The sequence below is a fragment of the Trematosphaeria pertusa genome (assembly GCF_010094035.1).
Source record: "Trematosphaeria pertusa strain CBS 122368 unplaced genomic scaffold BU26scaffold_8, whole genome shotgun sequence".
In the NCBI taxonomy this organism is placed as follows: Eukaryota; Fungi; Ascomycota; class Dothideomycetes; order Pleosporales; family Trematosphaeriaceae; genus Trematosphaeria; species Trematosphaeria pertusa.
The window spans coordinates 1027110-1050418 of NW_022987219.1; the positions used below are offsets into that span (position 1 = coordinate 1027110).

The window sequence follows — 23309 nt, forward strand, 5'->3', positions numbered from 1 at the left end:
CGGGGCAAGAGCCAATTGGCGCACTTAACGGATGCCGCAGAAGCTGACTAAGTGTATGGAATTGCGCGCGGAATCCCTAGATCTGGTGCAAGTCGCGAATTTTGTCATCGTCGCAACCATCACACTTCTGCACAGTTGGCTGTCGAACCACCCATTGCCCGCTCGGCCTTGTCCATATTGTCATTTTGTATAGTGGCATGAGTCCCTGAACAAGTCCACGGGTGGCTTTCGCTCGTACTTGTCCCCGCGGTCAGCCACATCCAATTGGTGTGGCGTAGCTAGCTCAGCCTCAACCACCTCGCTACGATCTTACCGCATAATGCGCGGCGAACATTCACGAGTATCAACATTCTTCAGCAGAGGAAAAGGTTCTAAACGCATGTACCAAAGTAGTGGGTATCTTCTGTAAAGGCGTGTGCATCTAGATCTGCTGTATGCAGCACTCGTTCAGCAAGCGCAAGGGAAGACTGGAGGGTAACTTGCTGGTAGCACGTAGCAGAAATGGGATCCTCACCATGGAAATGGATGGAAATGGCCCATTCTCTACCTAGGTATATACAAGCTGCTTGACGCCCTTGCTAATGTCATCTCCCGCGTTAAGGCATCCGAACGCGCACATGGAACGTCTGTTGACCGCGCCTGCCTTCACCAGAGGAAAATTCGGTGAGCATTTCCAAGTGGTGCAAACGCGGAGTTGCCATCCACGCGCTTCCTTTCCCTTCTCCTAGTCAGCTCATTTGTTTCTGCGGCTACCACTCTCCGTCCCCGACATATCGTTGCCAATGCAGATGCTGCCGTCTCATGTCTACGACCGACCGGCCTTCACCTCGTCCCCGAACAAGCGACAACAAACTGTACCAAGCGTGCCTTGATCTCTGCATTAAGGGCATCGGGCAGCTCAAGGTCAGCAAGCGGGTCGAGCGAGGTAAGTGTGTCCCGGCCTCTCACCCGTGCCTTCCCCTTTTGACGTCTCATAGCAACGTCCGCCGCCCACACCGACAACAACGACAACACGCACGTCACCCGCGCAGCCGCCTCTCGGCCACTTCCCGCCTCATCCGCGACAGAGCAACAACAATCTGTCCCTATCCCCCCACCGCTACCTTCTCCGCCACCGTCCCCGCCGGCTTCGCCCGCAGGTGAGTGCGCTCCAAGGCTTTGCAACTGCGTGTGCGGAACCGCCTGGCTGACTTACTTCATACAGCTTTTGGCATGGATCGCTCGTTGTTGCACGGCGCTCCACCGCGAGGACCTTCGGGCTCTCCATCGGGCTTTCGCCCCTCCGGCTATGGCTCCCAGGATGCGAGGAGCAACCTGGCTGTCCAGCCTGCTGCTACCCCGACCAAGATCAACCTCAAGAAGGCGGCCGTCAAGGTTGTGCGGCCCGCTGAGGTTGCGCGACCCGCTGGCCCTGCTCCCGCTGCGTCTATTACGGGACCGGTCAGGTCAGCACCCAAGGTTGAAGACGGGTGCGTATCCGCCTTACGCGCATGAAGCGTTTGCTGACTATATCTTCATTAAGGCACGAGTCACTAAAGCCAGCCCCAAAGGCAGATGCAAAAGCAGTCCCTGCAAAGGCTAAACCCGCCGCGCCGAACGACAACGCTGAGTCAGCTATCGACTCCATCTTCACTCGGCTCATGTCTCCTAGCCCTGCACCATCGCCGGCGGCCACGCCTACCCCAATGCCAGTTGGCCACCATCGAACCGCAGGACCATCGTCGCCGGTCACGACTACTACAACGCCGGATGGTCGTGGTCGAGCCGCAGCTGGCCCAGACAAGTCCTTCTTCTCGTTTGAAGACGAACCGACCAACAATCTGCAGACTCAGTTCCTCAAGAACTATGTGGCCAATATCGGTAGGGAGGAACCAAAAACCAGGAGTCTCGCCCCTGCATCAGCAACGCCACCCGTGGTCGAAGTCGAAGGTGCTGAAGAACTCAAGATGCCTTCCAATGCCACGGTGGAGCCCAAGGCAGCGGTTAACCCATGTGAGGGCATGTCTAAGGAAGACCTCGAGCGTCGTTATCTCCAGAAGGCAGCGGAGTACCTCACCTCGGTGCCCATCGATGGGAAGGCGATCACAGCTGATCTTGTCAAGAACGTGATGATAAAGCTGCGCCATTCATACTCGGCAACGACAAAGCCTGACGCGGAAGCTATTGATGATCTCAAGTCAAAGTACTTAGGTGCGGTTGTCAGCTACATCAATGGACTCGGCAAGCGAGGCGCGACGCCCATCACGGCCGATTTCATCGAGCAGAATCTAGAGACGAACGACGGGGACTTTCTGCATCTCTGTGCCACGCTGGTGGACGAAAAGGTGCTCGTTATAGAGAATCTTGACGAGGTCGCTAGGCTCTGCGAGGCCATTATGGGTGTCCTTCCGAACGAGGAGGCTAAGGCGGCAACTGCCTCTCCAGAGACCAAACTAATCTCAAATGATCCAATGGACAAAATGACTGCTTGGCCAACACAGGAGAAGCGCGAGAATGGTGAGTCAATCAATTCCTAACCATACGGCACGTGGAGGTCTGCGAACCGACAGCAGTAGCATGGCGCATACCGCGCGGTCAAGCCCAACCTGCATGAGGTTCTGGAACGCCTCCAGAATCACTTGGTGTGGCAGAGGGATCGAGCTACATCTATCGCAGTAACAATTCGCTAACAAGCTTCCAGCCGCTGCATGCCGCACCTGCGTGCTCAAGGGCGTCTCGGGTATCACGAGCCTCAACCAACTACAGGCACTCGTTTGGGGTGGCAGGCTCGAATCTATTTCACTCCCAGAACCGGGATCCGGGTTCGCCCTCGTTAAGTTCCTTACGCCTGAAGCGTGCCAGAAATACTTCAAGGCTACCGAGAACGGTATCGAGATCTCTGGTGAGAAGAAGGCGGTCATCTTCGTGGAGAAGCAGCCAGGTCCGAACTCGATCAACGACGTCATACGCAATTGCATCGAAGGCGACGCGTCGCGCTGCGTGCGTGCCTATGACGCGGATGAGGACTGGAGTGACATGGCCTTGTTGAAGCTTGCCCGTGGAAAGGGCCAGTTGAAGCGAGAAGTCGACCGCATCAAGCGAGGCAAGACTGCGAAAGGCGTGAGTGACTATCTGCCCTGAAGCCCGTCAGGCTCCACTATACCGCACTCGCTAACAATGTTTCAGCGATACTACATCGAGTTCCGATTCGCTAGCATCTACCATGCTCTCAACTTCAAGCGCGCCTTAATGGACGACGAGGACTGGGAGCACTGCACCATCGGATATGCTCCAGACCCGTGCGAGACCGCTAGCGGCGTTCACTTCAAGGACGAGGACGAGGAAGGTGGTGGCTTCTTTGCTTAAATCACCGTGGCCTCGTGCTAGTCTAGGATTCAAAACAAGGAGGGCGCTATCGTGGTGTATGTCTCGGGCGATCTTGATTCGTAGGCTTCGATATGAGGTCATGGCATATCATGTCTTTAACGTCACATGATGGAGCGAAGAAAGGTCATGACTTTCTGGATGTAATTACCTGATCCTATCGAAAGACTTGATACCTCACAGTTTTGATTGTCTTCTAGCGCTGGGTGCTAGTGAATTGCTTTTGGTGTTCATCGGAACGCTTGACTGAGTACTAGTGGGTTGAATGCCTTCACGCGCCCCAGGACGTATAGCGACTCAGTCGTCGCGCACAAGGAGCAACGCCAGACTCCTGTGATAATGTCCGAAATACGAACATCGGCAGAATGTGCTCGGCATCGACTCCAGCTTGGGCGAACGCCTGGGGATGGGTGACCTATACAGCAGAGGCGGCGGCAATCCAGGTATCAACACGAAACTGGAACGTTATTCTGTCAAAGGCTCTTCCTCCGAGGGTTGCGATGCGTATTCGGGTGGACTACTCTTAAGTGCTGTGTTTGGAGGAGGTTTGGTGACGGGAATTTCGCGGAGCCGGCTCCAATGAGGAAGGACCCTGAGCCATTAGTGTCGAAGGAAGCCCAACCTCGCGGCATTAACGCACTTGCGCCGAACGGCTAGGAAGAGTGTTGTACCGGTACGAGGGAAAGGGGGGCGACACACTTCCTTGGGATCACGGCATTTGAGCGTCGCTCATCTTCTTCCCCACCTGTTATTCCCGCTCAATTCGTCTCGCGGCGTCGCACCACTCCACATCATGGGAGGCCCGGTATTCTGGAAGACTGTGGACCACGTGGAGCCACATTTTGTGGTGCGCGCCGTCCACAAGTTGCATGAGTAGACTAGAGGGAAGACCCTCGTCCGTCTAACCTTCCAGAAATCCACATGCCGTTCGCCGCAAGCGACCCCAATGCGGTAGTGAGGCGACATCCCTGGGGCTGGAAGGAGCGGTGTCAAGACGGTGTCAGACGGGGCGCTCTTGGGTGGCTGCAGAAGCGCCGTGGTGGCACCGATGTTGGGGAGCGGGAGAATACGATCAGCCATTGTGTGTTGCACGGAGGAAAGGAAGGGGGAAGGACAGGCAGGTGGACGGATGGAAGGGGAAGTGGAGGAGCTGTTGTTGCGTCCAGTATCAACGACTGGAGAGGCGAGTACGAGAAGCTAAGAACTGTGGAGGAGTCGGAGGTTGTTTGGAGGGACCAGTCGGCAAAAGGAAAACCAGCGCGAGGGCTTCGCGGCGCCGATGTGCTGTCTTGAGCGAAAGCTTTCCACAATGTGGGGTTTCCCGAAGGATTTGGGTGGAAAGGGGGCCGGCTTGGTGGACTTATTGTTCGCCGCGGGCAGCTGTAGAGATTCACGCTAGGGGTACCACCAGTGGTAGCGTACCAAAGAGCGACAGTATTGAAAAGGACTTTGCGGCAACCCAGGATGATGGTTGAAGAAACATTCCTTCCACCCCGTCAGCTGGGAAATTTGAGACGAAAATTGCGCATTCAATGACACGCGTCTACGGATTACTCGTGGTCTGTGGACGTCAGCGGACTCCCTTTTGCAGCGCAACACCTGAACCCCAAGACTCCCGGGTTCCCTGAGGAGATCCGCACCACGAATCAGATCTCCTCATCATTAGCATGAATCTTATAGACCCGACGGCGGGCATCCAAGGTTCGCCCGACGTCATCCCAAACGCCCATTCGGGAAAGTTTGATAAAGGCCCGCGAATCATGCTCGCCAGCACCCCTCCACGCATGGAGCACACGTGGCGCGCACGCACATCAGTCACGATCAACAGCCAGTCTGAAATCGAGTTCGAGGTGTGCCGGATAATTATAAAATTGCCGGGAGAGTGTCGTGGTGTGTGGTGACGGCCGTTGGGTTCGGGAAGGCTTCGAGAATAGCGCTGGCACGGCGCCAAAGCTGCCCCTTTGGGCACTCATCCGCGCACAGCATACCGGCGGATGGTAGCAAAGATCGACAACTCGAAGAGATGACGGTGTTGATGGGATAGAGGGCATCAAGGCAGGCTTTGCGAGAGATGACGTTGAAATACAGTTGAGCTTCGCCGCGGGTCGATCCGGAGTTGACCGCGAAAGGAAGGTATGGTGATGTGCTGAGATGAGCGTGGAGATGCGTCAGCTGTCAACCACAGCAGAGCGTCACAAATCAGAGCCTGCCGCTCCTCGTGGCTGCCATGTGCGGGAGCCGCGCAGAACTCCGTCCGGCACGGCACTATCGCGCGGGACTACTCCACGGACTTTTTGAGATGCGCTCTCTTCTCTCCCATTTCGACTTCCATTTTGATTCCGAATGCGCCGGCTGGCATGTTCGGCACTCCTCCTGCCCCGCGTTTCACAGACCGCAAGCCAGAAGCATGCGACCACGGTACCAATGCCTATTCGAAGAATTTAACTTTCGAATCGTCTTTAGAGCCACAGCTGCCCCGCGTGATTGACCAAGTTCCTGCAGAAGGTGCTCTGCCCAGTCGCTTCGGCTACGCTTGGTGTAAACAGGCTGCAGTATGCGCATAAAGCACACACTCAGACGCTCGTCGATTGCATGTCGCTGCTGTCCGGCCTGGCCAGTGAGTGCGCCGGCTGGTTTAAACAGACCACGATACCCCGAGTAACGGTCAAACTCTATGTCGAAACGGGTCTGACTCGACGTGCTTGGACCGACTACCGACTACACATAGGAATGTATAGCGTCGGCGGGGTGGAGGAAAGGAACTTGGAATACCTATGAGCGAACAGAGGTCGTCCTGCGCGAGGCTTGAGGCCGTTTGGTTTTCTGCATCGTCCGGCAGAAGGCCACCCGGGCCACGAACCGTTCCGGGGGGTCGTGGGTACTGAACTGACAGTATTGTACTGTGCACTTTGAGTGCCGACCCGCTTGGCTTCTCTGCCGACTCCACGACAGACGCACGCACGCGCAGTCGCAGTTCGTGTCCCCTCTGGCAGCCTCACGTCCATATCATCAGACAAGCACGGGCTCGGCTCGCATTGCGCCAACCCGGAGGCCCAGGCGGCGAACGCTCAGTCCCGCCATCGTGGTCGGCGTCGCAGGCCCTGAGTCGAGCGTAACGTAAGCGCCAATGGGGCGCCGCTGTGGCGCAGAAAACCGGGCCCCTAATGCCCCCTAATTCACGAGCGCCCCGTGCCCTAACGCATCCCTCGTCGACCGTCGCTGGCGGCGTCGGCGGATTCGCCCCAAGACAGGGGCCGCGAGACAGCCTGCAGCTTGCCATGCCTCATTCTGCCAGGCCCTCTGGGCGACGGCAGTGCGTGCAGGCCGCCCTCGGCCCTTGCTCGCTGGCTGTGGCAGACGCGAGATATATCCACCACGATCCAATTCGCGCCGCCGACCCTCTGGTCCCCGCAAACTCCTGTCTGACTCTTGACGCTGCGTATTCCTTGGGCTAAAGCTCATCTCGATTCTTCTCTTCTGCACGCCGCCGTAATTAAGCCCGCAAATCGTCCCCTGCTCCGTCTCAAGCTACGCTCCCGGTCCGCTCCACCCCTACCTTGCTGCTACCTAGCCCAGGCGAGCCTACCAGCGGCTTGCCTCTAAAGGTCCCGCCAGCCCGCGGCCTCTTCGCAGCGATCTTCCGCGCGCAGTCTCGATGCTGAAACGAGCCTGACGCGAACGAAAAGCCAGCCGTCTGCTCCTGAACAGACAATTCCATGTCGAGCGGAGTCAATCCGTCTTTGTCTGGCCGCAACCCACCCAACCCGCCTCATTACAATCAGAAACGAGAACCGTCCGAAATCGAAGCGAACCTCTTCGAGCTCGGCCTCTTGGGCAACAAGAACGCCAAAAAGTCCACCAGAGCTCACTCCAAGACGAAGCCCAAGGTCGTCGAGTTCGGATCGCCGGTGGCCCACCACAGTACATAGACCCATACCACTTAGACCTTGTCTTCGAGCTCAGGCCCGCTCATGTCTTTTCTAGGAGGCTTCCGTCCCAGCTCGCGCAGCTCGCACTCCAACTTCTTCACTGCCAGCACGGCAAAGCCCTTTGGCTCGCACTCGCAAGCCGCGCTGCTCAGCAACACCACGCTTGATTCGCAACCGCCCCGGCGGTCCGGCAGAGGCATGGCCGGCGTGCTCGACATTGAGCGGTCGCGGACACGCCGCGAGCGCACCTTTATCGGCAGCGAGTGCGCCGTCTGCGAGGAGCCGCTGGAGCACACGCTGCGCGGCGAGCGGATACTGCAGCTGTCGTGCGGCCATGTGTCGCATGAGGCCTGCTTCTACGAATACATACGCGAATTCGAGTCGCAGCACTGCCCGACGTGCAATGCGACGCTGGGGCTGGACACCAGCCGCGGCGGGAACGTGCTAGATCTCGGTAGGTGTGCATGGTAGGACAGCAATGACAGAAGCGCTTACATGGCTGGCAGAGAAGCTCAGCACGATTGTACGCTCGGTGCAGCAGGATGGGGGCAGCCACCGGAGCAACCAGAACACGCCGACACCGTGGGACAGCCAGACGCTGCAGTCCGAAGCCCACAGTCACGCCCCTAGCCATAGCCACGGGCGCCCGCGGAACGACAGCGACGTCAGCGTCGGCCGCTATCAGGGCGGCGGCCACTCATCGCGCCAGCGGGACAGCAGCCTCAGCCGGGAGCGGGAGCGCATGGGCTCGATGTCGCGGCAGCATCTGCGCAGCGACAGCGGCGCGACGGGCATTGCGTCGTCGGGCGACTACGCGGCCACGCACGACGGGCGGCGGCACGACTACGACGTGCAGTCGATGGAGACGAGCCTGAGCAGCCCGCGCGGTCTGGTGAAGAGCCCGATCCCGCCGCCCACAGTGACAGTGCGCAGCGAGTTCCCGACGCTGAGCCGGTCGCGCCAGCAGCAGAGCCTGACGTGTCTGGTGACGGTCGAGGTGGTGGACGGCAAGTGGCGGGCGGACCCCGAGGACATGCGAGGTGCGCCGCCGCTGCCCTCCATCGCGAGCGCTACGGAGAGCTTCAATCGTGCGAAGTCGCCCGTCCGCAGCCGCCCCTTCGACACGCCCTACGAGTCCGAGGAGGCGCTCGAAGAGATCACCGAGGACCTGCACGCCCGCGTCGACAACTGGCACGGCCTGGACTTCTCGCGCTTCGGCAAGCTGCGCCTGCACGGCCACGTCCGCGTCGGCAAGGACCGCCAGTCGTGGCAGGAGCTCGAGTGTTACCTCTTCTCCGAGATGCTCATCTGCGTCAAGGAGAAGAAGGTCGCCCCGCCCGCGCAGTGGGACGCCTCCGACGCGTCGGCGCCGAAGAAGACCAAGTGCACGCTCAAGGGCTCGATCCTAATCAAGAAGCACCTCAACCAGGTCGAGCACTCCCCGGACGACGCCGTCCTGACGCTCAGCCTGTCTGTGGCCGAGCTCCCGTCCTTCCACCTGCAGTTCCAGAACAGGAGCCAGCTGGAGCTCTGGCGGCGCGCGCTGATGGACATCCGCATGGACTTCCCCACGCCGCACCGGACGCCCGACTACGACCAGGACAACTCGGGCACAGAGGACGACGAGTACCGGCGCCCCAAGCGCGTGTCGTCCGTCAACTCGTCGTATGGCGCCGCCAGGTCCACCATGACTGCCCCGACCGAGTACACAAACTCGCGCGCGGGGCTGCCGGAACCCCGCCTCACCGGAGCGATGCATGTGCCCCTGGACATAGTGGTCGTCATTCCCGTCTCCTCGTCAATGCAAGGCTTGAAGATCAACCTGCTGCGCGACACGCTCAAGTTCCTAGTGCATAACTTGGGCGAGCGCGACCGCATGGGACTAGTCACCTTCGGCTCGAGCGGCGGCGGCGTCCCGATTGTGGGCATGACGAGCAAGGCCTGGAGAGACTGGCCAAAAGTGTTGGATTCAATAAGACCCGTGGGACAAAAGAGCCTTCGCGCCGACGTGGTCGAAGGCGCCAACGTCGCCATGGATCTACTCATGCAACGCAAATCAAACAACCCGCTTTCGAGCATCCTGCTCATCAGCGACTCGTCGACGTCGGATGCGGAGAGCGTAGACTTTGTGGTATCCCGAGCCGAGGCTGCAAAGTAAGTTTTACATGCATAACGAGCATTCCCCCTTCGGACCGGCTGACTTCATGCAGGGTTACCATCCACTCTTTTGGTCTGGGGCTGACCCACAAGCCCGACACTATGATTGAGCTGTCCACGCGTACCAAGGCCTCGTATACCTATGTCAAAGACTGGATGATGCTGCGCGAGTGCGTGGCGGGATGCCTGGGCTCGCTGCAGACTACCTCGCACCAGAACGTCAAGCTGAAGCTGCGCCTCCCCGAAGGGTCTCCGGCCAAATTTGTCAAGATTAGCGGCGCATTGCAAATCACCAAACGCGCGACTGGACGTGACGCCGAAGCCGCGCTGGGCGACCTGCGCTTCGGCGACAAGAGAGGTTTGTTACGATTACACCTGTACCACTGCATCTGTGTTCGCTAATCTGCCTCTCAGACATCCTCGTGCAGCTAGCCATCACGCCAGACACTGCGTCGCCGGAGCAGCTACCGCAAGATCCCTGGGAGACGATTGTTTCAGGTTTAGAAGCGCTGGGCGGGCCCCTCGACCAGGATGAGTCGCGCAGCCTAAGCGTCGAGGAGGTGCCCTTGATCCAGGCCGACCTTACTTACGGCGATATCCTCAGGGAAGGGACCATCGCGCACCTACCGCGTCCATCCCTACTAGCCATTACCATCTTACCATCTGTCTCGAAGAAGAATCCTTCTGGACGTCCGTCAACGCCACCGATCCCGCCCCATCCGCATGTCGTGCAGCGACGCATGGAGCTCCTCACATCGGATATGTTGACACGTGCGCTCACGCTTGTCTCGCGAGGTCAGCACGAGCGAGCACACCACTTGCTCAAGGAAACACGAAGTATTCTAAAGGGTCTCGGAAAAGGTGGTTTGCCTGCACTGCCCCCTGCCGGTTCCCGACGAAAAGACCTCCCAAGCGCGCCCGGCAGCACCGGCCACTCATCGCCAACAGTTGACAGCGGCGATCGCCCCAGGACACCATCGCCGCATGCAGAGAATCCCTTCACGCCTGCAGCGGGCATCGACGCCACGACCATGCATGCGCTCGACGCTGAGCTGGAGTCCAGCCTCGAGTGGATCAACCACCCGGCAGTCTTCGGCCGGGACTCGCGCAAGGCTGTGCTCCAGGCCATCGGCGTCATCTCTTCCCAGCGCGCATACACTTTCCGCACTCTCTCCGAAGCACTCTGGGCTGAGCGCATATCGGGCGTAAAACGTCTCGCGGAACGGTCGCGGGAGTGGCGCGAGTCCGGCGACGATCAGGCCCTCATGGAGGAGAATTAGATCTCATTCCCCGTCGCTTTCATTAACCCCTTGTCCTTTGTACCATATCCTTTTGGCAATCCGCCTTCTCCTTCGGGTCATATCATTACCGCCTACGGCCGTTTCGGCGATTATTCACATGGGCTTGTTGGGCTTTTATGGGGGCCAATCCTTGACTTTTTTTTCACGAATGATACCACCAGCGTTCCGCCCGCGCGCCGCCTTTTGCAGGTCTGGATTGGATTGGAGCATTCGAGGGTTCGAAAATTCGGTCTGAGTTCTTGGATGATACCAGCTCGTTTGTAGCGCCGCATGTGGACACATGAATATTCTTACTGTACACAGTACTCGTTCAACTGGTCTTCTGCAATGTGCCTTCTTCCTTCCGGCCCCGAATCATACCAACGCAGATAATATCGAAGACCGTGGCACAGTGCCGGCCTATCCCATGGTACAGATGGCAAGGCTTCGGTACATGGCGTCAGATGCACGGTGCCCATTCCACAGCGCTGGTCGAGGATAGATTGAGCTATCCAGACTTTACATACGAGCATCGTCATCCTCCCTAGGGCTTGATCCCCACTAACAACTTCTATTTCCGGCGTCCGCAGCCCAAACCCAGCCTCACAGTCTGCGAACGAGCATGGCGTATCGGTACTTCAGGATGATAACATCAGTTATTAATTTTCGTGCAGGTGAAGGGACGAAGCGCCGGATTTCCGCATGTACAACCCTAGCAGCTTTCGGCGATCAATGGACCAGTAAGAGAAGAGACGAGCCCTACAACAACGAGGCCGCAGTTTGTGACCCCCGCAGAGGGCTTCTCGTGTGTGCGCCCCGGTGAATATCACTAATGCGGTGCTACCACTTTGGGGAGGGGAAGGGAGTTGTGTGGATGGCGAGTTGGCGACGGACTTCGTGAGCTGGAACTGAGGCTTGCTTGCTTCATACAACTAGCTTGCTAGGCTATGCTTGATGCTAGACGCTATAGTTTCTACATGCTATTGAAGCAAAGACAACACCTCTCCATATGCTAGCCTGCAGATAGGATTCCAAAGTCTACCTCGAGGCGTGCTTCATCTTCCTGCGCGTGAGATGGATTTACGGTCATCAGACCTTGGCCACAGCTCCCCAGCGCCTCCATGTACCACCATAAGCTCGATATTGTGTCTCAGGCTGCGCGGCTACCCAATCACATAATTCTGACGCAGGCAGAGGCTGTAGTGCTACACTGGGTAATGTAGTAGGATGGAGGATTGGGCGGGTGTGGCTGCGGGAGTGCGGAGAGTGACAGGTTGACGGTGCGGGCGTGAACGAGTGATCGCATCCTTCGAGCTGCGCATGATCGCGATGAAGGAAGCAGAAGGCTGTAGAACCGCTTGACGCGGTCCGCGAGTATGGACAGACGTCTTACTGTGGCTTTTCGTCCTCCATTGAAGACTGTTCCGGAAAGCTTATGGGTAGGGAATGCATCGCCTCCCCGTGACGGCATCGCGATGCCGATACCAAGGTTGGTTCGCACCACCATCTCATACCTACATGGAATCACGACGTCCCCGGCTGGAGGTATATTAAATGGAAGAGGGCAAGGGCTCGAAACTAGGGAAACCCGAGAAAGGCCCGTCTGCTGGTAGATGTAACCATCTGGTCACAGAGTACACAGTAGGAGCGGAGCGTGGTTCCTGCTAGCCGGGCAACTCGGCCATGGATAACAGCGATAAGGAACCTCATCGACGGGACCGCGCATCCCACACTCCTCCTCACCACGCGCATCGCTCCAATCAATGGGTTTACTGTATCTGATTGCAACGTCCAATCGTATGAGCCGTGGCAGCGCTGCAGGAACAAGAACCCCGCGGAACGGAGACCCTCTCACCGTCTGACCACATGCCGAAGGACAGGGTACTTCTCTGCATTCATCAATGTCAACTTCATTCGAGAGGAGAGAAAAACGCCTCGCCTCGCAGTGCATCTGCAGGACCCATTCACGGTCCAGACGAATCCCGAGCCCATTCTTTAACCAGTTGGCGGTGGAAACGAAGGATCGCATGTACATACGGTACAGAATTTGCTCGACGGTTGCACTGCAGGAACGAAGCCAGCAGGGAACAAGGGACACGTTTGGTTGCGTCTTCTTTGCAGGTGGGTGGGATCGTTGCAATTTCGAAGGTGGAAGGGCGTTGGTGGAAAGGGAAGGCTTCGAGATGAGCCGGGGGGATCCCGACGGCGTCCCCTGTCGCATTCGAGCCGGTATGCGTCTCCAGCCACAGCTCTGCGCTTGCTATACCGGTGTAGTGCTGTGGAGAAAACGTGCAGACCCAACCTCCTCGTTCTCAGAAACGATGCATTGACGCATCCCACGGGTACGAGCAAAAGCAACGCGGCCTGAGCGTCATTGATATCAAGTGTCCGGCGTCGACGCGCTCCTCTCCATCTTCAAATCCGACCACCACATACGTACACAATGGATCTCGAGACTTCTTTCACAGCCCTCATGTTCGCCCGATGGTGTCCCCTCCCGATCCCCAAACGCAATCCCCCAGGCGCACCACCCGACGAGCCCAGCACTCTGGAACCGCGGTGCTTTTCCAACACGCTATTGACGATCCCCACCGGCACGGCATAGCCTGACGCACGACTGGAAACCCGTTACCGTTGAGTGCTAGTTTCAGCAAAAAAGCAAACTTCGCGCCAGCGACCAGCGCTCTCCACGCGAAACGCTGCATATGTACTCAAGACTCCCAGAGCGGTTGCGCAGTGGAGACGTTGAGTGGGGCGTGCAGACTCTTCAGGTAATTCTGCACACGCGTTTGACGGCTATCATCTCCGCTGATGAGCGTGCTGCTCGTACCACCGTCTTGAGACCCAACGCTGCTGTACCTTGCATATGCCGTCTGCTCTTTCTTCCCAAGACCCAAGGACCGCGCACCTACGCCAGACTAAACGCATGCCCTTTGCTTTTCCGCTCGCGGCAACCATCCCACTCTTTCCGCCTTCATACTCTGCACACCTTGTTCATAACAGAAAGCAACCCGACGATCTATCAATCTCGCCGTCTCACACGGACGCACCCGACACGACACCCAGCCACGCTGTCAAGATTCGATCGGCGCGGATGTCATCGCCCTCTTCGGGAAAGCTTCATGGGGAAGCAGGAACCGGTCCCGCCCGCCAGACAGTCAGACAACGGCTCGGCATCCCAGGTCCACCATGCTTCCCATCAAACACGAGTCGTGCCTCAGACAAGGTTTCTTTGCAGCACCTTTCCCACCGCTGACCTACCCTTTAATAAAAATATTCACAATTAGTCGAATCACAACCCGCTATGTACCCGGCATCTAATTCTGTCGCACCATTGCCGTCCCCGCAAACAACTGCCGTTGCCGTTTGCCCTTCCAAAAGAGGAAAAAGAAACTGGAACGCCTTGGCCAGCCGCTTTCGCCGTCTCTCGGGCGATCGTGAATGACTTGGGCAGAGGGTGCGCAAGCGAAGGTTCCGGTGACACGCCGCCGGTCCAGTCTGGAGGAAAGGCGCCGTTTGGGGCGTTCTTTTCGTGCCACCTCGCCTCGCCTTATCTCGTGCTTTCAAACGCTTTTCCACGCTTTCAAACAGCTATCCCTTCTCCCTGAGCCTCTATCCCGCGCCGGTGCAACAGGGTATGGCGACGCTTAGAGGTTCTCGTACATACAAGTGGAGGCCCCAGAGGAGGTAAAAATAGCCACTACTCGAATGCAATCCGAATGCGAGCCGGGTGTCTTCGCTCTGCGTTTCTGTATATATGTTGCAGGAAGCACATCGCGACAACCATGATAGCAGGGAACATCCTACTTCTCTTCAAGGTTCTGTGAAATCATGTGTTCCTGCAGGTACGATGCAGAAATCACCCTCGGGTCGCGCCCGGTTGAAAGGCAAACGGCCAATTGGGGTGTGGCGGGGAGGTGAGCGAACGAGAGGTGTGGCTGGTGGATACGATGCACAGGTTGTACTGCGTACCACAAGTCATAACTCGTCATTGATTCGTACAGAGGAATACCTCGGAGGCGCCGCGACCTCTAACGTCTACACATGAGTACAGCTGTTGATAAACGATACAAGTCCCTCCCATTCTACCATCGCCGGAATCCCCCGAATGCGGAAGAAAACTGGTCCGCTAGCATCCCATTAGTCCCACCGCAACGTCCGGTACGGGACTGGCGCACTTACAGTATACCGACATGGCATGACAATCCGATGCCTCGGCCTTCTCGTGTGCCTTCGGAAGCCACTCTCGGATCTTCGCTTCCCGGTTGTGGTTCGATGGATGGGTGGAGAGGATTTGGGGAGGGCCTTGTTGGCCGAGCTTCTCCATCCTTGACCAGAACTCCATGGCGGCTTCGGGTTTGTAGCAGCCTTCGGCCATCATTAGTAGTCCGATATAGTCAGCTTCGGCCTGTTGCGTGTTAGTTGCTGATGACCGGAATGAGGGGTATGTAGTGCGCGAGGCGAAGAGGAAGTACCTCTTGTTTTCTGCTACAGGGATAAGATAGGACCAGGTCAAGGAGCATCTTGCTAGAGTAAAGCGAGAGATCGAACCACATCAGCCCTATAGCGCCGAGCAGAATGAGGGGAGCTCGGCTCATCCTCTCACTGGATCCGATTAGCTTGTCGTTCCTAGTATGGGGCGTGGACACATACGCAGTATGATGGGCAACAATATGTGCAATCTCATGCCCAAGAACAGCGGCAATGCCGTCCTCGTTGCGACACAGTGGAAGGATGCCGGTGAAGACGAAGACCTTGCCGCTGCCAAATGTCAGTGCCTGCTCGATCCACATGTCTCCCGGATTCACACTCACCCCGGTGCGACAAATGCATTCTGCTCCGGGCTGTCTATCACATAAACCTCCCAGTCTAGATTGTGCAGCCCGGCGCCTTGGGCATATGGCAGCAGTCTATCCAGGACCTTTTTGACCTGCCGCACGCGCGGGTCCCAGTCCGGGAGAAACTTGCCTCCGTATTCCTGCTTCACCTCCTCCACTGACATCTGGCCCATGTATTCTTCGAATGCGGGGGAGATGATATTGAAGCGGCGGCGTCCGGAGACCTGGGGATGAACCGTGTCAGGAGCCGCTCTAGCCCTCGATTTGGATGGGAGATGCAACTACCGGTACCTCCTCCAAGTTCCACACATAGACACCGCCCGCACCCACGCTCAGCAGCCCGACGTCTCTGTAGAATGTCGGCTTCGCGGCCCATCTCATGAAGAAGTTGGATGCCGTCTGGAAGCGCTGGTACTGCGGGCGCTGGCCGCCGAAGCGGTATTGCCGGTATGCGCGGATGTGGCCATGGGCTCTGACCGGGCCGACGAACGCGTTGGGTGTGCGAAGCGCACGCAGCCCCGTCCTGCAGGAGAACATGGCTGTCGTTGTCGTGGGAGGTGAGCTCGAGCCAATGACCAACCTTGGAATGTCCGCGGGCATGCCAAGCCAAGCCCATCGTGACTCGCTTGCAGTCGCCGTCACGGTGCCGGTTTCCTCTCCACTACAGCTCATTTGCCCGCTCGGACGCAATCACACCGCACTCCAGACGCTCGTCCACCCGCTTCACAACTCGCCCTTCATCGACGGCACATAGAGAAGAGACAGCGAGCACGTATAACAACGCAGCTGCTCGATATCTTGCCTTCCGCGCCTTCCTGACATCTTCGGGAGTCTCCTCCTCATTAGAGCTTGTCAAGAATGATGGACTTTCGACATCTAATGGCTGCAAGGCTCATTGTGTCGAAGAAGGGATAGAACAGAAGTCGTTGGACTGCAATGGTGGTGCGGCCTAAACACACGTTGGGCTAAGGTGACATTCGAATCATTTCGCCACGGGGCTGCCATCCGACCGCAACAGCACGAAAAGGCCAGGAGATGAGAAGCTCAAATTCAAAACCTCGGCGACACCGTTGCAGATTAAGAACACGAACGTTGCGCTTCTATTTCAAGTTCGCTCAATTCCCATCCAGCACTCCAGCGGCCAAAACGACGCCTCGTCTACCGTGCACGAGAATCTCGACTGTCGGGTATAGCAAAGCTTTTTATTTTGTATATTGTGGGGAAGCTAATTTTAGGTGCACCATCTGCCACCGTTGAACTTCCAACGTTGATCGAACCTGGGTCGCTGGCGGATTAATATGGCTAAATGCGGTACGCAAAAGCTCTCGACCAAACTTCGTAACTTGGTTTGATTAATGCACTAGCAGACGTCACAGCGGTATACGGTGGCAAGACTAGAACTTTACGTACGGCCATCTACTACCTGTCTAGACTTTGCTACCCGCCACATCCTTGTGTATATAAGAAAGAAGACCCTCGCGACCAACAGCGCTTTATTGAACTACTACTCACAACTCCACTCCAAAGCACGAAATCCACTTTGCAATATTTATACTATTGAGATATCCTGGTTACCTTCCGATAAGAATACTCTCACCATGCGTTCTCTCCTCATCTTTGCCGCGGCCGCTCCCGCACTCGTCCTTGCTGCACCAGAAGTGCCTCCCAAGATCACATCGTTGAAGTTTTCTGGCTCAGGCTGCCCCAACAACTCTGGCTCCGTGAAGAGCACAAGTGGTGTCCTGGGTGATAGCGCTACTTTCACTTTCGGCCAGCTCCGCGGCGACAACACAGACAACTGCGAAATCCACATCCAGTCCACCGGCGCATCCCAGGGATGGCAAGCTGCAGTCAAGGAGGTGGAATACCAGGGCAATGTCGCGTTGGCGCCTAGCTCGCAGTTGGATACGATTACGCAGACGTTTTGGAGTGACCACGCTGCCGATACTGTGAGCTCTTGTCTGTGCAGAGTAGACAAGTCATTACTAACAACGTTGCAGAGCACCTTGAAGGCTTCCATTCCTTGCACCGGCCCGGCCATCAAGGACGCCGTCACCATCAAGTCGAGCACGAACGACCTCACTTGGTCGAAATGCACCGGCGCGGACGGAAACCCCGGCATACTAAACGTCAACTTCCGACCGGTCGTGCAGGGCGCCAGCGGGACCTATGACTTCAAGCAGGCCAGCTGGGGTCTTGTCTGGAGGAAGTGCTAGATGCCCTGTTGAGCGGCGGTGGGATCAGTTAGCGTTGCATTTTCCGGGGACCTGTACATAGAGCATCTCCAAAAGAGTAATATCCATATTCTGCACTATCTCATCCAACTTACTAGCTGAACACATGTGCAGCAACTTCTAGTGGACGGAGGAAGCAGAGCTCAATAGCCCCAGTCATGGAACGCAAGCCCCTTCGTTTTCTGCTCATACGTTGCCCGTATCAACTGAACATCATCCTGATCCCCTCCCATCCACTCCCTCACTAATCTCCCTCGCACAGCATCCTCATACTCCCCCCTGCTCCTCTGCACTTGGAGTCATAAACTGCGGTGCAATACTCCCATCAGACCGCGGGTTGGGCAGCCAGCGCAACATGTATCCGCTGCTCACCACGCCGACTTTCTCCAAGCCCTCGCGAGCAAGATACATAAACCCTCATATCCAAAAACCATCGCTCCACTTCTCCCACTCGTTGAACTGGAGAGAGCCGGACCCGAGGTATAGCTGCAGCATCCTGAGCGCGGGGAAGTGCGGCACCGGCGCCGCCACACTACCGCCGGGGAGATACAGCTCGCGCAAAGCGTAGTTCCAGAAATGCGCCTCGTTCCCCTTGGGCGCAATCGCAATCGCCAGCTTGGTCAGCCTCTCCGCTCTTCCCAACGCCCGCGGGCCGCTCAGCAGAAACGCCTTGAACCCCGCGCTCCCCTCGAACGCAAGGATATCGTCCCGGAACAAGACCTCCTTTGCTTCGCAATAAACTGCCTTCGGCACTCGTATCACGTTCAAGTGCAGTCTCTCGTTCTCCTTGACCTTTGTGTAATCCGCGAGAGGAGAGGCGCAAGCCGGCACCGCGCCGACATTGCCTTCATCCCATTTCTCGCCGACGCCAAACTCGGAGCGCTCTGGGTCTAGCGCGGTGCCGCACTTGCAGACATGGTATTTAAAGGGGGGATGGGGATCCTCAATGGTGCATTGCTTCCGGAAGTTTACGTGGGTATAGCGTAGGCGTGAATTGGCTGAATCGCCGACCGCAGTGGACCGACCGTGTGCAGAAGGCCTTCAGGCTAAGGAAAAGAACAGTCCTAACAGTGGAAGAATAGTATTGAGACGGAGCAAAAGAGAGTCTACTTGTCGGGAGCCTTTTATTTAGAGGAGACCGAGAAGTGATAACGGAGCCTACCTCACCTCAGGCAACAATACGAAGCCGAACACGAGCTGGGATATGTCGCGTTGAAGCCATGCCTAATCTCGTATTTATCAGACAACGCTTGCGAAATACAAAAAGATGTTTGGAATGTCCTCTATAACGGAGATCATACTTGAGGTGAAACTTGGGATGTTTGTTACGGCGCGTCGCCGACCATCGTTCGCGTCGCGACGGTGTTGGATAACGAAAATGCGTAGGCAGAGTCCAGTTCTCCAGTGGCTGTGATAGCGAAGCGGGGGTTCAAAATTTGGTCTCTAGGTGTACGATAATGCCGAGCGCCGAGAACAAGGGGGCGGTCCGTCTCATCTAGGAGCTGTACAGGATAAGAAATGCTTGTGAAACGGTGCTGTAGACTTGAACAATCAAGGAATTGCGCATACTCCCAGGAGCGGGTCGCCTCTCGAGAAATCAGCACAACATAGAAGGCAAAGCAACACCCCACCATCACCCTCCGCTCCCCTCCGCGCCCGAGACGCCTCTACGCGTTCCACCTCGTCTCTACGAATTCATCATTTGCAACCGCCGCTCCACTGACCCACTGTGTGAAGCTCGCATTCCTCGCCATATCCAAATCATGCGTCCAAATCCCATTCTGATCATGCTGCATGAACGTACTCGAATTACTACTCGGCGACGTCGGCGCCGTTCCCGAGCACGCATACGCAAACGTGGTCTGGCTCTTCGTGTCTAGATTATAATCGCCGCCCGTGCTGCTGCTCCAGCGCGTGCAGCCCTGGCGGCGCGCCGTAACGGTCCATTGTTCACTGGCGGTCCTTGTGGGCTTCAGGTAGGTGTATGTGGCCCCGGTGTAGGCCGGCGGGATGGCATTGTGGCTGCTGTTGAAATATTAGCGTGTGATGTATATAGTGGAGATGCAGGATAGGGCAGAGGGCAGGCTGGAACGTACAAGGCTATTCTACTACTGACGATTGCACTCTGGCCGCTCGGCCATGCTACTGTGAGCGGGTTGTTGGTCATCTGGCCGCCCCAGGCGATACCGCACCATCCGAACTTGCTGGGGGCGACGATCTGCACAATCGCATCGGAGGTGGGCGAGTTGACGGGCAGCGCAACGCGATATGTGACGCCGTTAGGCAGAGTGACTGACGAGTAGGTTATACCGGTGGTGGCATCGTAGTACTTGGTAGACTGCCCAGTTTGGGCAGATGCTGTATCTCGGTTAGTTTCAGTGCTTGTCGTTGTAAAGTATTGAAGATGATGCAGAGTACGCACCCGTGCTGCACAGGCTGATGGCGGCAGTGATAGCTTGACTCAGCCGCATTATGGAGTGATACGGGCGATATCTAGAGAAACTTAGGTAGATCAATGGTAGGTCTTTCCGCTTTTGAAGGAATCGGCGAATCGACGCTCTTTTCTAAGTCGATCTCTGACGACTGATCACTGACGTCGACAGTTATACAACGGGGCCCCACACCATAATGAAAGTGGTCATAAAGTAGACGCCGGGTAAGCTATAGTGAGCGTAAAGCACGTTTCGGGAACCTAGACAGAACGGAAGTGCGTTACGTGAATCGGCTAATTTGCCATTGGACGTTCGACATGTGGAGGTAAATGAACGCTAATAAAGCACAACTCCGTATAAGTGGGGTTTGCATTGTGAGCCATCAAGTCTCAGGAACCGAGGGCTATTGCGGGTGGGAACAGTCCTAGAGACCATTCACTTGGGGAGCTGCAGACTGCTTACCTGGTGCAGCGATCGAGAACGTGAATCGTTGAGAAGCGGGTGGGAACAATGGCCACACTTTGCCCTCGCTGAACAGGAGAAGGGCCTGCACTAGGTGTGGAACAGGAAAAGGGGGTGATGAAGCGTAGAAAATGTCGGGGAAGTCCATGGACGATTCCGCTACCGTAGTGGTGGTCTAAGGATCCTGAGAGGAATCTACAGGGGAGCTGCATTTGCCTCAAAGTCTTTGAAGAATTTCTCTTCAAGAGGGGGGAATGGTTCTTCAACCTAACCTGCATTGACATTGCATATCTTGGGTCAAAATCTACCTGCGCAACTTCATCGTCCTCCATTCGTCGAGGCGAGGAGCAGTGGAACCGGTCGACGGAGTGCGGTGGGGATGTCTTGCGATCGTACCGATTAGACGCTCTCACTATCTCACTAAGTTGATACCGCTTGTGACTCTTAACTCGGACGATGAGATCAATAATGAGGTTCGGCTTGAATGTAGCTTAGCTTTGGGCATACAAATTTCGAACCGTGTTTGGTCCGAGCCGGCAATAAGTAAGCACGGAGAGCCAATCAGCACCGTGCCTCGGTTGTGGGTGAATGCCAAGGGAAAGTGTGATCCTGCATTTGGCCGCACAATGCGACGTTGTACAGAATAGCATTGCGCTACGTCGGTGGTGTGCTCGAACGAATCCTCACGAGAAAAATAGCTCTGGCTTGCGTCGACGGACCGAAAGCGCGGCAATGGCGACGGCAATTACACCGGCCGTGGTTGCGAAGCCGCTCTCTGATTTCCACAAGATTGGCCACAATACGTACCTCAGCACGCCGGGGTCATACACATCCAAGGAACCCCTCATCCTCCTCTTCTCCTGGAACGCGGCAGCAGCGAAGCACATCGCGAAATACACAGTTGCGTACCGGAGGTTCTTCCCCACGGCAAGGATCGTGCTGATACGATGCCACACGCCAGACATGTTTCGCAGGGAAGCAAGATACGAAAAGCTCCTACGGCCAGCTATTGAAACGGTGCAAGAACATAGCAAAGCGGGTGGGGAGGTGCTGGTGCACAGCTTCTCCAACGGCGGCGGCAACCAAGTGACCGAGTTTGCAAAGGCGTGGCGGAAGCTCGATGGTTCGCTGTTGCCTATGCGCGCGCAGATTCTAGACTCGTCGCCTGGAAAGGGAGGCTGGAAGCGGAGCCACGCCGCCATCAGCGCGTCTTTGCCGCGCACGAGGCTGTGGGGGCTGATTGGCTCTGCCTTTGTGCATATGCTTCTCGCAATGGTATTCCTCTTCGAGAGCTTGACGGCGAGGGAGAACAAGATGGTTGTCATGTGCCGGCAGCTCAATGACGGCGCCATCTTTGACGTACGGACACCGCGGGTTTATTTGTACAGTCGAGCCGACGAAATGGTGGGCGCCGAGGAGGTCGAGGAGCATGCAGACCGTGCGATGGCGAACGGGTGGCATGTGGCGAAGGTCAGGTTCGACAAGAGCGCGCATGCGGGGCACGTTCGGGAAGACGAGGGAATGTACTGGGGCGCGATCCTGGAGGCGTGGAAGAGCGGGCGCAAGGAGGCATAGCACAGTACCTAGGTAGAGGTCGGGTCGTGTTACAGCCTGGCGGCGACGAGGGTCAGGTAGATGTTCCACAGCAGGCCGCAGAAGCTGAGGAAGACGATGCGGCGCTCGACGGGGCAGTAGGTGGTGCTGAAGAAGTTGGCAACGGGCCACACTTTGTACGAGTCCCAGATGATGGTCCACATTTCCTGGCCATGGTCAGCTGTTGACTGCAAATCCATCAGTTCATAAGGGCGGTAGACCCACATTCTTGACGTCGTCGGCTATCTGCGCCGTCTTCTTGCCCTCCATAAGCCCCATCAGCGCCAGGAACATGAAGGTGTTGAGCAACGCGCCCAGGGTGATGCAGTCGGTGAACCACTTCCTGAAGATGTTCCACCAGTCGCGGACCCTGACTTCGTCCTCAATCGCCTTCTTGTCCTCGCCGTCGTCGTTCAGAAAGGCCTGCTTCTCCTGCTTCTCCTCGTCGTCCAGGCTCGAGGCCGACGCGGCGCGCTTCTGCTTGACCATCTTCCAGCCGGGGAAGGTGCGCTCGAGCCAATTCTGCCAGCAGTAGTTTACCGGCGTGGTGATGACGGCCAGGATGGCGAAGTGGACGAAGAGCGGGCCGTCGAAGACGAAGGGCGCGTCATTGCTGTACGCCTTGAGCTTCTGGGCGATGACGTTGGAGGCGCAGCCAATGGCGAGCGAGAGGACGCACGACGAGACGATGGGCGGCAGCGGCATGCTGGCGATGGAATATGCTCGACTGTTGAGGTGGAGGAGAGTTGCTTATGCTTGGGCGTGGAAGTGCTGCGCTCCGTCTCAGAATGCTCGTCGCGGGGATTCGGCCCGAAGCTGGAACATCGCACCTTCCGACTAGAGGCTGCCCTACACTTCCACCACCACCGCAACCCTCATCGACAAGTATCGCCACATGGAGCGTCTCTTCACGCCTTTCTCATATACCCAGGGCAAGGTATTGCCGCAGATACGTATCACATGACGCGAAAAACTACCTAGGTATCCAGCCCACCATCTCATCACCGTCACCGTCATCATC

The 23309-nt window shown here is 56.9% G+C and overlaps 7 protein-coding genes across 7 annotated transcripts; 4 read left to right on the forward strand and 3 right to left on the reverse strand.

Moving 5' to 3' along the window:
• Positions 1–716: 716 nt before the first annotated feature.
• BU26DRAFT_605684 (uncharacterized protein) lies at positions 717–3546 on the forward strand. Its single transcript, XM_033835609.1, has 6 exons — positions 717–925; positions 978–1139; positions 1205–1469; positions 1523–2496; positions 2681–3099; positions 3166–3546. Exons 1-6 carry the CDS (start codon positions 802–804, stop codon positions 3343–3345), a joined length of 2124 nt encoding a protein of 707 aa, XP_033683175.1. The 5' UTR covers positions 717–801; the 3' UTR covers positions 3346–3546.
• Positions 3547–6949: 3403 nt separating this feature from the next.
• Positions 6950–10885, forward strand: BU26DRAFT_328487 (uncharacterized protein). The gene is made up of 5 exons (XM_033822151.1): positions 6950–7284; positions 7348–7746; positions 7799–9446; positions 9503–9807; positions 9864–10885. Exons 1-5 carry the CDS (start codon positions 7080–7082, stop codon positions 10727–10729), a joined length of 3423 nt encoding a protein of 1140 aa, XP_033683176.1. The 5' UTR covers positions 6950–7079; the 3' UTR covers positions 10730–10885.
• Positions 10886–14700: 3815 nt separating this feature from the next.
• BU26DRAFT_519908 (mitochondrial metalloendopeptidase OMA1) lies at positions 14701–16151 on the reverse strand. The gene is made up of 6 exons (XM_033829175.1): positions 15853–16151; positions 15544–15791; positions 15383–15490; positions 15205–15334; positions 14912–15137; positions 14701–14858 (listed from the first exon to the last, which is right to left on the reverse strand). The coding sequence occupies exons 1-6, from the start codon at positions 15946–15948 to the stop codon at positions 14815–14817; spliced, it is 852 nt and encodes a 283-aa protein (XP_033683177.1). The 5' UTR covers positions 15949–16151; the 3' UTR covers positions 14701–14814.
• A 1014-nt stretch (positions 16152–17165) lies between these two features.
• BU26DRAFT_429037 (uncharacterized protein) lies at positions 17166–17783 on the forward strand (the record flags this gene model as incomplete). The annotated part of the gene is made up of 2 exons (XM_033823816.1): positions 17166–17516; positions 17568–17783. 2 exons carry the CDS (start codon positions 17166–17168, stop codon positions 17781–17783), a joined length of 567 nt encoding a protein of 188 aa, XP_033683178.1.
• A 435-nt stretch (positions 17784–18218) lies between these two features.
• BU26DRAFT_605688 (iron reductase domain protein) lies at positions 18219–20272 on the reverse strand (the record flags this gene model as incomplete). Its single annotated transcript, XM_033835610.1, has 4 exons — positions 18219–18707; positions 19526–19826; positions 19898–20159; positions 20224–20272. 4 exons carry the CDS (start codon positions 20270–20272, stop codon positions 18219–18221), a joined length of 1101 nt encoding a protein of 366 aa, XP_033683179.1.
• A 1155-nt stretch (positions 20273–21427) lies between these two features.
• On the forward strand, positions 21428–22270 carry BU26DRAFT_531572 (uncharacterized protein; the record flags this gene model as incomplete). Its single annotated transcript, XM_033831037.1, has 1 exon — positions 21428–22270. The coding sequence occupies one exon, from the start codon at positions 21428–21430 to the stop codon at positions 22268–22270; it is 843 nt and encodes a 280-aa protein (XP_033683180.1).
• Positions 22271–22299: 29 nt separating this feature from the next.
• BU26DRAFT_531573 (uncharacterized protein) lies at positions 22300–22993 on the reverse strand (the record flags this gene model as incomplete). The annotated part of the gene is made up of 2 exons (XM_033831038.1): positions 22300–22455; positions 22514–22993. 2 exons carry the CDS (start codon positions 22991–22993, stop codon positions 22300–22302), a joined length of 636 nt encoding a protein of 211 aa, XP_033683181.1.
• Between the last annotated feature and the right edge of the window lie 316 nt (positions 22994–23309).

Bases quoted from the DNA above. Each gene is read 5' to 3' on its own strand.
- BU26DRAFT_605684 (XM_033835609.1), top strand. From the start codon at position 802: ATGTCTACGACCGACCGGCCTTCACCTCGTCCCCGAACAAGCGACAAC. The intron at 2,497-2,680 runs GTGAGTCAATCA...ACAAGCTTCCAG, and splicing joins ACAGGAGAAGCGCGAGAATG to CCGCTGCATGCCGCACCTGC. The intron at 3,100-3,165 runs GTGAGTGACTAT...ACAATGTTTCAG, and splicing joins GAGGCAAGACTGCGAAAGGC to CGATACTACATCGAGTTCCG.
- BU26DRAFT_328487 (XM_033822151.1), top strand. From the start codon at position 7,080: ATGTCGAGCGGAGTCAATCCGTCTTTGTCTGGCCGCAACCCACCCAAC. The intron at 7,747-7,798 runs GTAGGTGTGCAT...CATGGCTGGCAG, and splicing joins CGGGAACGTGCTAGATCTCG to AGAAGCTCAGCACGATTGTA. The intron at 9,808-9,863 runs GTTTGTTACGAT...TCTGCCTCTCAG, and splicing joins GCGCTTCGGCGACAAGAGAG to ACATCCTCGTGCAGCTAGCC.
- BU26DRAFT_519908 (XM_033829175.1), bottom strand. From the start codon at position 15,948: ATGAGATGGGCCGCGAAGCCGACATTCTACAGAGACGTCGGGCTGCTG. The intron at 15,138-15,204 runs GTACTTCCTCTT...AACACGCAACAG, and splicing joins CCTGTAGCAGAAAACAAGAG to GCCGAAGCTGACTATATCGG. The intron at 14,859-14,911 runs GTAAGTGCGCCA...ATGGGATGCTAG, and splicing joins TCATGCCATGTCGGTATACT to CGGACCAGTTTTCTTCCGCA.